This window comes from Phalangium opilio, unplaced genomic scaffold (assembly GCF_054372755.1).
Source record: "Phalangium opilio isolate 3A_F unplaced genomic scaffold, DU_Popi_V2 ptg000537l_1, whole genome shotgun sequence".
Taxonomy (NCBI): domain Eukaryota; kingdom Metazoa; phylum Arthropoda; class Arachnida; order Opiliones; family Phalangiidae; genus Phalangium; species Phalangium opilio.
This window is the reverse complement of record NW_028324243.1, coordinates 1,395,889-1,413,864: the sequence shown is the minus strand read 5'-3', so window position 1 is coordinate 1,413,864 and position 17,976 is coordinate 1,395,889. Positions and strand designations below refer to the sequence as shown.

General features: G+C 36.2%; 2 protein-coding genes across 2 annotated transcripts in view; one reads left to right on the top strand and one right to left on the bottom strand.

The window, feature by feature from the left end:
* The first annotated feature begins 12 nt into the window (after positions 1-12).
* On the top strand, positions 13-3,622 carry LOC149588730 (nose resistant to fluoxetine protein 6-like). Its single transcript, XM_089862167.1, has 5 exons — positions 13-734; positions 826-1,012; positions 2,585-2,727; positions 2,796-2,915; positions 2,975-3,622. Exons 2-4 carry the CDS (start codon positions 832-834, stop codon positions 2,910-2,912), a joined length of 441 nt encoding a protein of 146 aa, XP_089718293.1. The 5' UTR covers positions 13-734; positions 826-831; the 3' UTR covers positions 2,913-2,915; positions 2,975-3,622.
* A 10,583-nt stretch (positions 3,623-14,205) lies between these two features.
* Positions 14,206-17,976, bottom strand: part of LOC149588726 (nose resistant to fluoxetine protein 6-like) — a 29,416-nt gene continuing 25,645 nt past the window's right edge. The window contains exons 11-14 of the mRNA XM_089862264.1: positions 15,557-15,674; positions 15,239-15,425; positions 14,607-14,749; positions 14,206-14,540 (exon numbers count right to left, since the gene is read on the bottom strand). Coding sequence (XP_089718390.1) covers positions 14,424-14,540; positions 14,607-14,749; positions 15,239-15,425; positions 15,557-15,674 — 565 coding nt within the window. The 3' untranslated portion in view covers positions 14,206-14,423. The remainder of the gene's footprint in view (positions 14,541-14,606; positions 14,750-15,238; positions 15,426-15,556; positions 15,675-17,976) is intronic.

Here is a 17,976-nt window from a genome sequence, read left to right as displayed (position 1 = left end):
TGGTGTTTTTCTTACCTTTGCTAGTATTTTAACCACCGCTGGATTGATCTATATATACGATGTTGAACCATTCACATCAACTACTATCATTGATAGCAAGTACAGTACAGTTAACTATTCTGGTTACTCGTCGCTTTACATTTTATTCGATTAATATAAGAATTTTTGAGCTACTCGAAAAACATCAGTTTTTGCAATAAATCGACTCGTGTTTCGAATAGTGATTTACTATTCAAAATCTACTAATAGCGTACCCCAAACAAACCTCATATACTTAACTTTATTCGAGGATGCAGTGTGTAATGACAAAACTTCAATACGTTATTAGCGACGTAGGGAACTCAAAGCCATACTCTTATCCCAAAAACAGGACAGATATTCTGTTCAGTCGTGATCCACGTAAAATATTTTAAGCCGCACCTCAAACACCCAGTCGAGTAGAAATCCAGCGTTATCTAGACTTGACTCAATTCGACAAAACAAATATAGAAATGGTCTGTCAAATAAGATTCGAAAACAAAATTGTAACATTTTTATCTTTTCTGACGTTTTCGACCTAAGAGTGGCTTTGTAAGCTCCCTATTCATCAATGTATTCACAACGTTTTGTTATTTAGGTCCTTCAGACAAAACCTCTTCATTCACTTCTACCCATCTTCTCATTTGGGTCCTTTCGTTGTTGGCTTGCTAACTGGCCATTTTATTATCAGAAATCATGACTTCAAAATATCCAAAGTAAATATAAAATTAAACATCTTGTAGCACGGTACTTAATTTTTTCCGTCACGTAGAACTTAATGAAGTATTAAGAAAGATTATTTTACAGATTAAGATGGCATTCGGTTGGAGTATTGCCGTATTTAGTTGTTTTGCTTCCGTATTTGGTATCTATTGGTGGAGTAACGGTGCTCCTATTACCATGATGGCAAACTTAATCTACGGCTCTATTCACAGAACAACTTGGGCTCTTGGTTTGGGTTGGTTAAGTTACATGTGTGCAACTGGTAAAGGAGGTAAATATTAATGTTGCATTTTATACTAATAATTAACAGACTATGTCGGAATCTTTATATGACTTGAATAGACAAGGTAAAGTAAATACAGAACTAGCTCTATTGCCCCGTGCTGCAGCCTGCATAAATTACTAGTAATATCAGACGTTGGGGGTTGTGAGGGAGGAATCTAGGACATAATACCCCGGACATAATCTCCCCAACAGAGCCAAATAGGGCAAAATCCCCGAACAATATTCCCCCGTATGGATGTTGAGGACAAAATACCCGAAACAACAGGTCAAATTCCGGCCTGAATCGGTTTACGACAAAAAACTTCAAACAACGGTTGAAATCGATGAAGAAAGGAAGATTTTGTACCTTTCTATGATGAGGGATAGTGATCGTGGGATTTTGTCTACAGAGTGGGGAATTTTGTACCTTCCTATGATGAGAGACAGTGACCGGGGGAATTTGTGTACAGGTGGGTAATTTTGTACCTTTCTATGATCGGGGATATTGACCGGGGGATTTTGTCTACAGAGTGGGAGTATATTGACCGGGGCTTTTGTCTACAGAGTGGGGATATATTGACCGGGGATTTTGTCTAAAGAGCGAGGATTTGGTACTTTTTTCAAGAACGGGGAGATTATGACCGGGGGTCTTTTCTCTTGGGGGTATTTAGTTCGTATGCAATATCGGAATTGGCCGGGTGTAATCCAAGTTTATTAATTTAAACCCCTAAAAACTGTAAGGGATATTGGTATAAGCGTTATTACGTTTTCTTTTATAAGAGAACCATTCTTGAAAGCAAATATGTGCACGGTTAAATTAAACGGGACTGCTTCAAGATGATCTTATTATTTAACTTTAATATTTCATGAAATGACATCGCGCTAGCCCATGACCTAACTATCGCAAAGGAGAAAAAAACCAAAACAAGCAAAATTTTTAGCTAGTGCTAAACAAATATGTACACTTCTTGGGTGGCTTTAACGTCCTAGCCAAATTTTAACCTCTCTTACTCTTAAATAGAAGGCATGCCCTAAAAAGTATTTTGCCAATCCGCCGAAATGTCAAAAACCAACTTTAGGGAATTACTTCCGCGCTTTTCAATGGTTTTCATACCTCTTTAGTATACTGGTTCCTCAGGGCCATATCCTGAAACCGAACTTCATGGCTTTTGGAGTTCGAAGCATGCCGATATCTTTTAAAATAGCGACCAGAAAAATCTTTATGGAATAACGTTCAAGCGTTTCCAGTAATTTTACTGAAATTTTGAATACTTTGCCGTTGTGTCCTAAAAACGGGCTTTATGGCCAATGGGGCTCAATTTTCCGCCATCTTTTAAAATGGTGGGCTGAAAAATGTCCCGATCAGTAACGATGGGTCCTCTTTCTGCCATTGTCGTTATATTTGACAGGGCTTATACCTGTAGCATAAGTTCATAAGATATGTTCCATAAGTTTGTTACTGGTCACAAACTGGAGCTTGTCATGGAGTGAGGGTCGTAAGTCATATAGATTCAGGGTGAAGCGACGCCTGGTGAGGCGCCGTAAAAGGCTTAGTACAGACTAAATATCGTTTTCACAGGTTTTATCAACGCCATTCTTGGATCGAAACTATTCCTTCCTTTGAGTAGATTGACGTATCTGACATATCTTGTCCATTTCGCTGTGGTGATATTTTTTTGGTCGATTCCACACGGTGTACTCGATACCAGTTACATTCTAATGGTAAACATATGGAGCTTGAAAAGAAACGTCCTACTATAGTTTTACTGACAAATTTAAAACGTTTTTAGATATGGCTCGTCATTGGCGTTACAGCAACCTCTTTTGGATTGGCATTTTGTAGTTACCTCTTATTTGATGGACCAATAGGAAAACTCCAAAGGATATTTCTTAAAAATAAACTATAAAATGTAGAAGATAGTTTTATATGAATTTTTCTCGTTCGTTAACAAAATGTTTTTAATTGCAGACATTGAATAAAATACTTGTTTAATATCGTTGGCATCGCTATAACAACCTCAATCTAAATAAAATATCACAACGTTATAGAGCTCGGCATTATCTATCAATTATCCACGTTATTTTATCTTTATCCATACTCGAAACTAAAGCTCGGCATTTTCGATCAATTATCCACAAATTTGTGGATTATAATATGATTTAACCTGTAAGTTCTGTCAGAAGCGAGATGAGACAGAAGTGAAGGGCTCTAGCATTGGTACTAGATCCTGGCATTAGTGAACAAATTTGAGGATTTTACGCCGCTTCAATCGCGCCTACGCTAGAGAGAAAAAAATTGGTCGAGTTCCAAAAAAATTTCTTACCCCCTTACCCTCAACCTAAAGCGGCGAAACACGGACGCGGTTGCTTGAATCTAGTTCGGCCGTCTACCACCGCGAGCGTCTCACGTTTTGGAGGGGAAATTCCGAAACCGCCACCAGAGGGCCAACCGCTGTTGTGTTATCAAGAATATTCACTTTCGCCGAGTGAAGAATTTGGTTAGCTCAGTACTTCTAGTCTCATCTCACTTCTAGTTCTGTGGATATGTTTCGAGTATGGATAAAGATAAAATAACGTGGATAATTGATAGATAATGCCGAACTCTACACTCTAAGAAATGGAAGTGTTAAAAAGGTGTTAAAACGGTGTAAACACCGTAAAAACACCCAAAAGAGTGTTTTATTACCTTGAGTTTTTAGAGGCCAATTTAAAGTGTAAATTCGGTGTAAAATAACACTATTAAAGCACCGTTCGAAATTAAACATGAAAAATTATAATACTGCTGGTTTCTTAAATAAGGTCTTTCATTTATTTTCCATTAATGTTTTAATATTAAAGTCAATACAAACAGTAAAAAATTATTGATAAACGTACTTGTTAAACCTTTTTTTTAAGATGATATTCATGAAAGAAAACAGTTTTATCCTTTAAATAAAATTAACAAAGAAATTGGTAATCTGGCGGTGTTGTACCTTCATAAAACTATGCTAAACGTGTTAGGCGACACTCTTACAGGTATTAAGCGATACTCTTAAAAAGCGAGACTAGGTTAGATACTGGCCTCACAGTAGGGCCAGCTTGAGAATCCAAAGTGGGGCACTTGCTTTTGTGACATGTTTTATCATTATTTTGAGAAAAATTAGAGTACTAAATGTATTTTTTTTTTGTAAAATCTGTAGTGCAAATTAGATCAAACGTGTTTCTGGTGCTCGAAAAACTCTTAGTGAAAAGACATTATTAAATTTAACAAGAACGTCTATATCTACTGCTTGAATATTATAGCCTCCAAAACTAATTTAATACCCTATGCATTTTTACGAAGTGAAAACTTTCTGCCTTTTTCAGAAGTTTATCAACCCGTAAAAATGACTTTATACGCAACAACCCTCGCTTAAAGAGGTATAGTTCTGCATGTGAGAACTTTCCTCCCCATAGGTGATGAAGTTCTCTCAAGATGGAACCCTGCTATGAATATAGCAATGATTGCTAATAATACTGCGGAATGGCGGATAATCAAAGTTTAATCAAAGTTTAATTAAACAGGAAAACCATACTCGATATTTGAGTTATAACTCATGAGTGGTCAAAATGTAGCTACTATAGTGTTTTTTACGTCATCGGTTTTGCTCTTAAGTCTAGGAAAAGTACCAGAATTTCTACTACTATCCTACCAAATAATCTCCCACTCTTAAAGGTGTTACGCGACACTCTTAAAGGTGTGAAGCGACACTCTGAAAGGTGCTATGCCGCACCCTTTAAGCAGTTGCACAACACTAATATGAGAGTAAAAATTCACTATCAGTGCGATATAAGAGTTAAAAAGGTGTTAAACTGCACCTCTGTTGCACAATTTTATACTTATCTTTGCCACCAATTGCTCAAATAAGTGTTATTAAACCCTTTCAGGGGTGTAAATGAACACCTGTAACGGTGTCAAATTTGGACCCATATAAACTACTTATAAAGGTGTTAAATCACACTCCAATTTCTTAGAGTGTACCCCTTAAGCCGTGGAAAAGGAACAGCAAATGTTGCTGAGAGGGAATAGTATTTAACTCAATACACCCCCAACAAGCCTTGCTCCCGGGGGCCAGTGCCCCCTCGCCCCCCTTAATCTGGCCATAACGTTAGGGTTGAGTCGTTACGATAACCCAATTACGCCTAAACCCAATAATAATAATGATATTGGTATAAATTAAAACTAGGCTGAAGAAGAACCGCGGTCCGGAAGCTCCCAAAATAAATGATTTTTAGTTTGAAAATAAACTTATATTTTTAACGAATTCCATGGAGTAGCAGTTCTTTATTTAAATTAACAAAGTTAGAAATATAACCTAGGGTTTCATAAAAATAAGTTTTGAGAAAATTATACATGACAGTTGAGATATCATAAATATTTAATGATATCGCAACAACCCTGAAATGCGTTTGTGTCAATTGCGTTAGCCTCACGCGATGTCAGAATCTATATATAATCAAAAGTGGATGAGGGGAAAGTATGAAAATGGCCATAAGTCGTGAGACATCAGAGTTTATTCGCCGTTGTTGGACGTTGAATAGGCGCGGCTATATTGGACTTACTCACTCCCTAAAAGTAGGTCTTCTGCTAATTCGCTGTTACCGTCGTCTGCTATTGTGTAAGCAAGAACTACCTCAAATGTGTTTGTAGTCTGGACGGTGATGGTAACTGATATAGGTTTTAAATTGTTGTATTTAAAGCAAGGTTAATAGTAGAAAAATGGATACCCCTGATTTCCACGGACCATTTTCTGCAGAATTATGAGAGAATTATTTTTATTAAAGGCTCGTTTGGTTTATTTTGGCAAAGGCTTAACATTTTATGTAGATTCTCTTCTATTTTTCTAGTTTAACTTTATCATTTCCGTCAATATTTCCAGGGAAAATGCATAAATGCCCTCTTTTCAGTAATGCGTTGTATTTCACAATTGTTTTGACGTTTCTGGAGCACATTAAGCTGAGAAATCAAGCGACGTTACTACCCCTCCATTTTTTTTTTGTAATCGCCTCAACCCCGAAGGTTAAACCAAGGATTATGAATGCCTGAACTACTTTCACTCTCGAGTCCAACAGTCACTTATAAACTAAATAGTGATTGGCGAAAGTTTGATGTCCACGCTTTTTAACACAGGCTCTATGGCCATTTTCATACTTTACCCTCATCCACTTTTGACGCTATTCATCCTGAAATGACGCGTATCAAACCGATAACCACCAATGCATTTCAAGGATACGACTGCGGTTCTTGCAATAGACAAATTAGTTTATTAAAAACAGAGAAATCAACATGCAGGGGTGAGGCCGCCATTGAAGCAACACCAGATGGAGCCCGAGTGCACTACAAGTGGGAGGCTAGCCAACTCACACTGCCTCTGGCGGAGCTTCTTGGCGCGAGGGAGAATACCCCAATGGCGGCCTCGCCCCTGCGTTTTGGTTTCTCTTTTTGTAATAATCGAACTTGTCTATATCCATTAGGGTTTCTTCTTAATAAAGCAGTTTCATAAAACAGCGATGGTCAGCGCTATTTCCTTCTAACATAGAACTACAAATCCTTAATAATTATAAAGCTTTTGAGATTCGCTATTCATTGAAAACACGTATCGCAATTAAGAATTTAGCAAAGTGTATGTATTATCCCAAAAAAAGAAGACAGTAGTATGGTTCTGTCGTCGGAACTTAACGGCATTGCCAACGTGAGACTAAATTAAAATGGGCAGTAGTTTGTTTTAGTTTCATTGTTTACTGTAATTATTTATCAATTATACTAGAGTTAAAATTAAATCTGTGATGAAATATGTTCCTTAAGCTTGTCACTGGTTACTGAAAGATTGTCATGAAGTGACGTAGGTTATTGATTCTCGTAAAGAGACGCCTGGTGAGGCGCTGTCAAAGGCTTACTGCAGACTAAATAGGAAGATGGAAGTCCTGCAAAGTTAACCGAGTGTTGTTAACATGCAATTATAGCTTGTCGTTCTCGAACTAGCTCGAGCTGTATGTCTCTAGCATTACGAAGTATAAGTATTGTCATACTAATGGAAAATATCTTATAAACGAATACTAAGCCTAATACTTATTTCACAAATTTGTCGCTGGTTACTGAGAGCTTTTTCCATGAAGTGATGTAGGTCACAGATTCTCGTAAAGTGACGCCTGGTGAGGCGTTGTCATAGGCTTTGTACAAGTACGTGTCAGACTTATAGAACGTATCTTAGAAACTGGCGTTTGTTCAAGTACTTTATTTTAATATATTTTAGCATTCCGTTTTAAAAAGACTTTCGTATTTTATAAAGTGTGCCTGGATACAATTATAGTTTATCCTTCGTCAACGAAACTATATAGGAAAATACGCAGTCTAGATGTAGTTAACGTGTGAAAATTTCCATGTGATGTTTTTCTTGCAAAATCATACATCGTAACGATTTATTGAACTGCTTTCCACAGTAATGTTTGAGTTGCAGCAGGAGTCTAATTATAAAATCGTAATTATTGACATTGGTCCTTGGACTTGCCAAAACTATGTTGCTACCTTTTCTGCGTGTCTCTGCATGATTAGAAAAAGCTAGCTGATATTTATCCAAAGTTTTTGCGGCGCTCTCAGTTGAGCTACCGTTAGTTGAATTTAATTATTTATTGAAGAGAATTAATTAAGAGATAATGTCGATGAAAATTGGAGTTATTGGCGTAAGTATTAACCCAGAAATTAATAGCGTGAACATTAAGAAATTAAATATTTTCGGTTAAGGCTGCGATGACTCAAAATTCGGGAACCATTTTTGAAGGAACGGCAAATTTTCTAGGAAAATCTTTAAAAATAAAGTAACTTCTTTAAATTAATTTTAAATTTAATTAAAATTGACTTGATTTGCATTCATTAAGCACCACGTTTGTGGAAATTGACGTCGAAGCAATGACGCAATATGATGGCAATGAAGATTTAAGTGAAGTTAGTAGAATGCAATTATTTTATATTAGTATTATTAAGGTGAAAAAATATTTGGTTTTCCATCATTTATTTCAACCTCTTTATACTGTATATTTACTTGGGGTGCCTTTCTCAACTTAGAGTAAGTTCGATGAAAAGGAGTCAATAATGGTTCATACGTTTTTAGCATTAACTGTAGGTAGGCCTATTTATGATTTTTCATACAGTAAATGGTAAGAACGGAGCCTCCGAAATGAACTAGGCCCATGCGTGTCGCGAAGCGAGAATATTTTTTTAACCAATTTAGTTCGCCGTGGTTTTACGCTTGGGGGCGCTTATATTACCGTAAAATAAACAAAGTTCAACCCCGTGACCCTGTCGACTGCTTAAGTATTAGGGCGCGGATTGTAAGTATACGTTTTTGTTGATCTTTCTGAATTATTTTAATTGAAATAATTTATTTTGTTGTCATCAATACAATCTAACCGAAAGATTCAATAAAAAGTGAATAGCCCCAAAAACATTTACGTTCATTTTAGGATGAAACTTTTCTCTATCATAAACATTTTATGACTGACCCCTAAAAGATCAACGATAAAATAAGGGAAGACCCCTGTCACAACGGTAATATAAGCGCCATCTCGTACACATATATGGTGAAAATATTTTCCTTAACAAACTGGATATTTCCCCACATAAAATTTGACATGCATGGGCCTAGTTCATTTCGGAGGCTCCGGTAAGAACTTTTAATATTATTATTATTCCAGAGCTTGCATAGATTAATTAATGTATTGTATGATGAGTTAATGACATTACTAAGCTTTATACATTTCGATTAAAACAGATTACTTTTCCTTCTTATGACAAAACAATTACCCCCTTGGTTTTTAATAGCTCTAAATAATTCTATAGGCTGAATTAGAGTAGTTACATAGGTTTCAATTAATGCTGAAAAATCACAATTGAGATGAAACTCAAACCCTTTGGAAGCTATGCCTACATATAACACAAAAATACCAGACTATAGTTTTCGAATCTTTTGCCCAAAAATTGTTACCTAATCAGAATTTTTTAGATTATTATACTTCGAAGTGCTATTTTCTACAGATTACTAGTAACTTAGATTAGTATTTGACCATGTTTCAATATTATTAAGGGCACAGAAGTATTCATAATCCCAAATGATTTATCATTAAAATTCTGGAAACGATATATATACACTGGCGTTGTTGAATCACTGAGTGGACTCATTTTATCTGGTTCTCCAAAAATGGCTTTAAGGACCACATGGGGAAGCTTTTTCATGCTTAATCCACCTGTATGTGTTGAATAACATAATATTTAATATCTGAACCTGTGAAAAACCCAGCTTTCTTTTGATAATTTCCAAATAGATTTTGTTGCAAATGGCTATATCGTCTTTTCTAGTTTGGTTGGTTAATAATTTAATTAGCTACGTCTTAGATGGAGTTTCTGGAGAAACCAGGAAGCTGTCCTGGAGTAATATTCCCAAATACTTTAGTCAAATGTTGGCTTTGAATTTGACCATCGTTCAAAAAGGTAATGATATCAAACCTCTATGGCTGAAGATATACCCTAAGTCATACAGTGGTGTCGCTAGGTCTTTTTTGGAGGGGGGCAATAGCCCCCTCAAACTAATCCGTTAACCCCACCAAAAATTGCTCTTACCCCCCAAAATTCTATAGCAGTATATAAAAAATTATATTAGAGAATGCTCGCTAGGTGCTCAAAACTTGTTGACCTTCATTCTCTCAACACCAAATATTTTTCTGGGTCAAACAGAGATGAAATATGGTACTACCTGGAGTATCATGAATAGGAGAATATTTCCAAAGCAGTTTTTAGTCTTTGTTGGAAAGAAAATCGGTTTAACATGGTTTAACGGTTTTCAGCTGAGATTAAGAAGGTAGTTTATAATGTTGGGTTCAGGTTTAGTTATAAAAGCACAAACTAAACATATTAGCGGTTTGAGTCTTAGCTTTTCAAAATCCTTATTTAATATAAAAATCACCCTACAACGTTAACAAAGTAATTTCAATTCATATCTCAAGCTATTTAATAATCTTTGATCAAAGTACTGATAAAGTGTACCATTATTGATATAACTAACATAATGACTTGCAACCACTTATCTAAGTATCAAGGAGATTTAATAACCCGAAGATTATTAGCATAAGAAAATAATATATAGCTCCCTATAAGTATGAAACTCTCCATTTAAGCCATGTAAACAGCATTTTCTTCCATTGAAATTTGCAAAAAGTTTCCAATGCCACCTATTAAGAGTTTTTGGCGTTAAAAAGATGAAATATTTGTTTAGAAAATTTTCAAATTTTACATTGTAATTAAATAGTTAAAGGTCTAGAAGTTATTATTATGATAATTATAACTGATTAATTACATGTCAAAATTATCAAAATAAATTATTGGATAGCGCGAGATTTTGACGACGAGGCTAACGCCTACACTGGTACGAGGTAAGGAGCATCTTGTGTCTCTACGGGCGCGGCGACATTACCCCGGCCCATCGTGCCTTTCGCGGACACCTTAGGTGGCGGTGGTGGTTTCACCCCCCCTTTACTCGTAGTACCGAAACTTCTCCCACGGGGCGTAATAGCGTAAGCACGCCAAATTTGGGAGCAAATGGTGTAGTATGTAAATGTACTACGTTTCATACTTATAGGGAACTAAATGTTATTTTCTTATGGTATTAGTTATTGAATTTGCAATTTTTCTCCTCTTTTTTCAGCTTTGGTGGTTCAGATTAAACCATATTTTGCTTCTAAAATGCTGTTTTTCTTTTGGCTAATTTCTTTGACGTTTTTCTTATGCAACATTCTGAGTTATTTTAACGCCAAAGCGTGTTCTACCGAGTACATGAAAGTAGACCATATAACTGACATGCTTTCGCAAATGCCAAATATCAAACCGAAATTGCTGAAAGAAGGACCAGAGCATAAACATATCAGAGAAAAGGTAAAAATTAAACAATATAGCGCTGTAATATGGTCCTAGCTGTATGAAGTTATAAATATTAGATGTTTCTGAAATCTTACCTGATACTTATAGGAAAATGTCAGGAGAAATAACATCATACCTTAAAAGAACAGCCTTTTTATAAATATAAAAGGAAAAATATTAAAAAAAAAAGATGTATTATTTGAAAATAATTACCATTTAATTTGTCTTAAAATCGAGAATTACTGCTTAAGTGGCGTCTGCTAAATCGAAACACTTACCCTTAAAGGGATTGGTTGAATTCTCACAGCGTGTAGGAGGTTCGATTTAGCAGACGCCACTAAACCAATGGTGGCGCAGTAGTCCTTGATTTTAAGTTAAATGCTAATTATTTTGTAATAAGTGATCTTTTATTTTTTTCCTTTTATATTTAGAAAAAGGTCGTTCTTTTAAGGTTTTGCCCTTTTCATTTAAAAAAAACAGCATTTAAAATATTTTCCATAGGCAAGAGGAAACGCAAATTACCAGAAACTTTTAAAATTCATCGAATCAAACGAGGATTCGTGTTACATGGACACTTTCGTGGATATTTTAGATATGCATTTGTACGAACAAGTATCAAAGGGTGAAATATATTTAGTCACTAATGAAATAGTTCAAACAATGGGTTCATGCATCCCTTTGAAAGCGTTTGACAGTGGAGCAATAACAATTTACATTTCCAAGCAAAATTTTTATTCGATAAACTTATCTTACTTCATCCACCGAAACGTATCTAAACAACGCTATGAATTAATTAATCAGAGGTAAGCTACGTAATGTATGCAAATTCATTCATCTTTTAAAAAATTCAAAATGAGAATGATAAATATGACGAGAAAGAGAAAAGGCAAAACGTTATTTTAGTAATATCAGAAGTAAGATGAGACTAGAAGTAAAGAGCTCTAGCATTGGTAGTAGATCCTGGCACTAGTGAACAAATTTGAGGATTTTATGCCGCTTCCCACGTGCCTACACTACTGAGAAAAAAATTGGTCGAGTTCCAAAAAATTTCCTACCCCTTCCCCTCAACCTAAAGCCGCGGAACACGGACGCGGCTCCTTGAATCTAGTTCGGCCGTCTACCGCCGCGAGCGTCTCACGTTTTGAAGGGAAAACACAGAAACCGCTACCAGAGGGCCAACCGTTGGTGTGTTATCAAGAATATTCACTTTCGCCGAGTGAAGAATTTGGTTCCCTTATTTTTAATGTCGCTGCATGGTTATGCAGTTTGGTCGAGATTTGACCAACACCTTCCTTTGTGGACAACCCCAATAGAGAGATTTCAGTTGGAGGAGGAGCTGAGTCTCGTGACATAATTTACGACGCCATATTGGTAGGTTTAAAGCAGGAATGAAGCTGAGACCACCCAATATGGCTACCAAAACAGCGGTAAGACTTGGGAGGGTGTGACGTACTACTATCCCACCTGAAAGCTTTCTATAGACTAGTCGCGGTAGAGGGGGGTGTTGACTGTGTGTCCCTTCCTCTGGTCGCACTCTTGTAAGAGCTAAGAGATAGAAGGGTGTGACGTTTGCATACGTAGTAGTGGCATTACTCCATACTGCCAACGGATGACATAATTATACAATATTATACATGTTGTAAATAGATGTTTGAAATTCATGTTTTATCCTCTCGCTTGTCGTTCTCGAGCTAGCTGGAGCTGTAGGTCTCTAGCATTACGAAGTATAGATAGTGTCATACTTATGGAACATATCTTATAAACGTAAAATGAAAATATGTTGTAATTAATGTATTTACTTGCAGGGTTATTAATACGTTTGAATCGCAAGCCTTTCATTATGTTTTATTGGACTGCCGATTTCACGCGTATGATAAAAATATTTGGAAACAACCCAGTGAGGAGAAACGCAATTTATCGTTCAACGACATTTATGTACCTTTCATGGCAGTAATTTTGCTGATGGTTATTTCGATTATCATTCGTTTGTTTGAGTTCTTGACGAGTTTTCGGCAGAAATTCTCTAAAAAATCGAGGCGTGCTTGTTTCAATAAGACGCAATATTCTTTCTTTCTGACACGATAACATTTTCAAGTGCGCTTGAATTGAAATTGATCTTTCTTATTATAATATTACCAAAAACGGATTAATGTAATAAGAACGTTGAACATAGTTCAAATTCCCCTACCCGTCTTCGACTACTAAGAAAGTTTTGATGGGAGTGGCTAATTATAATTATAAAAACTCGAGCTCCCCAACTATCTGCCTTATTCTCGCTTACTTTGGGCTATAAAGGATGAATACTGTAGAAGGCAAGTAAATAATAATTCAGTGCAAAGCAAGAAAAACCACATACTTTAAGAAACTAATAATTAAAAAACATGGACTAAATATATTTTTAACTTTAAAACTTAATTCCACTAAATCGGAAAGGAAATTATTTCGCATTGTTGTACGCTTTGCTTCTTTACCACTGGCACAATTCCCGAACAACTTATTTCACCAGGAAAATATAGGTCAGAACAGGAGTTCATAATAACCACCCTTCGAGGGAAGTACGAAACTGGCCATAGAGCTAATGGTAAAAATCGCTGAACAACAAGATTTTGTCGTTGCGCATAGAAAAGACTAGTCTGTTGATGGACATACAACTTTACAGTAGATTGTAGTGGTATCTATTCTCCTTGGTTTTCGTTCCGTTGGCTGGGATCTCCGTCGTTAAGAAAATTGGCGACTATGGTGGACGTAGAAACACGATGTAATTCTTATATTGAAGATGCTGCGAATAAATTTGTCGAAAGAGTTTTAATTTAACCTCGGAATTTCCACTCACACATATCACAACAAAAAATTAATGTCGATCGTTTAAATGTTTTGTACAAAACTAGAAACCATAGAAAAACTTCTTAGCCAAGGCTTAATTTCCACACAGACGCCAGCCATTTTCGCTCCCAAAATTCACAAGATAAAAATAGTGCTAAAGCGGAAGTGTGGAAGTTAATGCGCGTGGGCGCTAAAAATTGGGGTAACTATTTCCTTGGAAGTAAAGCGGTGTATAAATCCGCTGAGCTTTACGGCGAAACTTTGTTGTTACGGGGTTACGGGCTCTGTAACCAGTTTTGCACTTACCCCGAAGGGGGGTTATTATGAACTCCTGGTAAGAATGATATTTATGACTCACGTAGTTTGGTCAAATTCAGTAACGAATTGTGCCTGTGCATAAAACAAACATTGTATAATTAAAAATAATTTAGCTACAAATGAGTACTGATTTTTCATAGATCGAAAAGTTGTATTTTTCTGCAAATAGATTTTCATGTGAGCTTTTTTGTCAACCCCTGCGTTTTTTTTCTGTAAATGTGCGATATTTTATTTATATTGAAATTTTTTATTGATGCCCACGATTATAAACAAGGCTTTTATTCAATGACAGTTAAAACCACCTCCTTTGTTAACGAACGCGAAAGATTAAGATAATAATATCGACTACATTTTATAGCTTATTTTTAAGAAATATCCTTTGAAGTTTTCCTATTGGTCCATCAAATAAGAGGTAACAACAAAATGCCAATCCAAAAGATGTTGCTGTAACGCCAATAACGAGCCATGCCTAAAAACGTTTAAAATCTGTTAATAAAAATAGTATGACGGTACATTTTATGTTCCATATTTTTACTATTAGAATGTAACTGCTATCGAATACACCGTGTGGAATCGACCAATAAAATATCACCACAGCGAAATGGACAAGATATGTCAGATACGTCAATCTACTCAAAGGAAGAAATAGTTTCGATCCAAGAATGGCGTTGATAAAACCTGCGAAAACGAAAGTTTTTGCATTTATAAATATCTAGTAATATAAACATTTGTTTGTAAGATATTTTTACCCTATTTGGCTCTGATGGAGGGATTCTGACCGTAGTATTATGTCTTACCAGGGATAGATGTAATTTTAGATGTGGGAATGGAGAACAGAGTAATCTGGGCGCGCGTGAAAGTCCCGAACCTCCTTTCCCGGGACGGAGGGGTGTGAAAGAAGAGGCGACAGGTAAAAAGGAATTACGTATTTTTCGCCGTCCCCGTCAGCAACGTCATCAAAACGTAGTTTATGTGAGTAGCCAATAAGTTCATTTAAAATTACGTTACGTGTTGAGGGAGGAGCTCTAAACTGGGCTATGAGTTAGACTGAAGTAAAGGCTAACCGTTCTCCATTCCTACTTCTAAAATTATATTTATCCCAGATTTTTCTTTATATTCCAACATGGTCTGATAATTATTAGTATAAAATGCAACATTAATATTTACCTCCTTTACCAGTTGCACACATGTAACTTAACCAACCCAAACCAAGTGCCCAAGTTGTTCTGTGAATAGAGCCGTAGATTAAGTTTGCCATCAGTGTAATAGGAGCACCGTTACTCCACCAATAGACACCAAATACAGAAGCAAAACAACTGAATCCGGCAATACTCCAACCAATTGCCATCTTAATCTGTAAAATAGTCTTTCTTATTGTTTCAGTTTAGTTCTACATGACGTGAAAATTAGCAAAAAAAAAGAAGTGATTGTTTTTTTAAAAAAAAAACCCCCCATTGGCTACAAAATTTAAATATTTAAATTTACTTTGGATATTTTTAAGTCAGGATTTCTGACAATAAAGTGGCCAGTTAGCAAGCCAACAACGAAAGGACCCAAATGAGAAGATGGGTAGAAGTGAATGAAGAGGTTTCGTCCAAAGGACCTAAATAACAAAACGTTTCGAATAAGAATCGATAGTACCACATATTTGAAATGCTAAATTCCTCGCTCTAAACTGATACAGTTTACAAAGCATTAACAATTGTGCCTCTCTCAGGTCGAATAGGGTCAAAAAAGATAAAAAATATTATGATTTTTTAATCTTATTTAACCAGCCGGTAAGTTCCCATAATACCCAAAAGGAATATTTCGCCCAAAAGATTTTTTGTCCCATTTCGCCCAAAAGATTTTTTGTCCCATTTCGCCCAAAAGATTTTTGTCCCATTTCGCCCAAAAGATTTTTTGTCCCATTTCGCCCAAAAGATTTTTTGTCCCATTTCGCCCAAAAGATTTTTTGTCCCATTTCGCCCAAAAGATTTTTTGTCCCATTTCGCCCAAAAGATTTTTTGTCCCATTTCGCCCAAAAGATTTTTTGTCCCATTTCGCCCAAAAGATTTTTTGTCCCATTTCGCCCAAAAGATTTTTTTTCCCATTTCGCCCAAGCCCGGAAGTTGAGATCTAATTTTAGCCTATAGAAATAAAAAAGACCCTGAAAAAATTAGCCTAGGGTTGGGTTAGGCTAGGTTAGGTTAGGTTGGGTTGAGTTAGGCTAGGTGTGTGGGAAGCCTTCACATGAGCGGTTCCCTTATGAGCGGATTTCATATTAGCGGTCCTCATAACAATAGTTCTCTAAATAGCGGTTCCCGAAATGGCAGTTCACCCATTACAGCAATTACCGATACAGCGGTTCTCGTAAACGCGGCGTACCGTTACAGTAGTTCTCTAAAGAGCGGAAAAACAGATATGCGAAAAACCTTAGTTGTTTATTAGAGAGCTGCAACTCCGTGGAAGAACTCCGAAACCCGCTGTTTTCCGCGTTTAAGCGATGGGAACTCCAGGAGTTGGAAATGTTTTTCTGAGATAAATTTGGAGTTGGGTGGCAGTAGAAGTTTTCGTGTGCGGAGTTGGGAGGCAATGGGAGTAATGATATTTATAATTGCGGAGTTGGGAGGCAATGGAAAATTATCTTAAAACATGGAAATCTACGGAGTTGGAAAACTTAAGTCTGCTAAGTGGTAGGGCTCCATTTTAAAAGCGGACTTTAGCGTTGTTTGTCTTTTGAAGCTTCGTACGAAATTATTTTTTCACCCTTAACCCCACGTGACACGCCCCCCCCCCCAGTGAGTCTCTCACACAATGGGGCCGCGGGCGCTTTCCTTTTCTCTTAACCCCATTGACAAGAGTCTCCTTTCTAGCTTTGAGGCATATTAAAGTAAGGCAGTAGGCATATTGGCAGGCACAACTAATAACTGAATGAACTCTAGTGTTTGTATTTCTTGATTCGTGAAGTTTGTGGACTTGTCCTTTAAAATAGCATTTGCGAAGCGAATCAGTCCGATTTTAATTAAGTAGCTAATTTAAGAAACTAAGCGTAAAATATGACTCAACGACAACGCGTAGCACCTTTTCCCCCCAAATCTTAAATTTTAATGTCTAGAAGAATTTTATGAGTAAATATTATTCCTTATTTGAAAATCATAATTTATAAGCACTCGTGATATCAATCTCAGGCCAAATATGAACGAAAACTAATGAGCTACACGTTTTACTTGAACTTTCTATTTTTCCAATTCTAAAGAGTAAAGAAATCATCCAAAGACTAGAAACTAGAAAGGTTTTAATGGACGAAGTTAGAAGGAGTTTAAGAAATTTTAATGTTCATGGAAGGAATTGGAAGGAGTTTAAGAAATTTTAATTTTCATGGAAGGAGTTGGGAGGAGTTTAAGAAATTTTAATTTTCATGGAAGGAGTTGGGAGGAGTTTTACATTTCGCTTGGCGGAGTTCTGCGGAGTTGAAACTTTTGATTATGGCATTGGGAGGAATTGGAGTCATTGTTGTGTATTGCCTTGGAGTTGGAAGGAGTTGGAGGTTAATATTTTCATTTTGCAGCTCTCTATTGTTTATTATGGTGTAAGCTGGCCCAGCTGGGTTATATGAACTCAAAAAGAACTAGGTCAGATATGTTTAATTTGGTTAGGTTAAAGTTGAATTTTTCAACTAAATAGTATTAGGTTAGGTTAGGTTAGGTTAGGTTTTGTTTCGTTTGGTTAGACTTAGGTTAGTAATATTTTGGAAATGGTATAACAATGTTACGCCTTTTCCAAAAAAATTAATGTTTACAATTATCTTCTTCCGAAATAAAATAACCTTTCTCGAATTATAATATGCCTTTTCCAAAACATTACTGTTTACAATTATCTTCTTTCGAAATAAAATAACCTTTCTCAAATTATAGCATGCCTTT

Bases quoted from the DNA above. Each gene is read 5' to 3' on its own strand.
- LOC149588730 (XM_089862167.1), top strand. From the start codon at position 832: ATGGCATTCGGTTGGAGTATTGCCGTATTTAGTTGTTTTGCTTCCGTA. The intron at 1,013-2,584 runs GTAAATATTAAT...TCGTTTTCACAG, and splicing joins GTGTGCAACTGGTAAAGGAG to GTTTTATCAACGCCATTCTT. The intron at 2,728-2,795 runs GTAAACATATGG...AAACGTTTTTAG, and splicing joins ATACCAGTTACATTCTAATG to ATATGGCTCGTCATTGGCGT.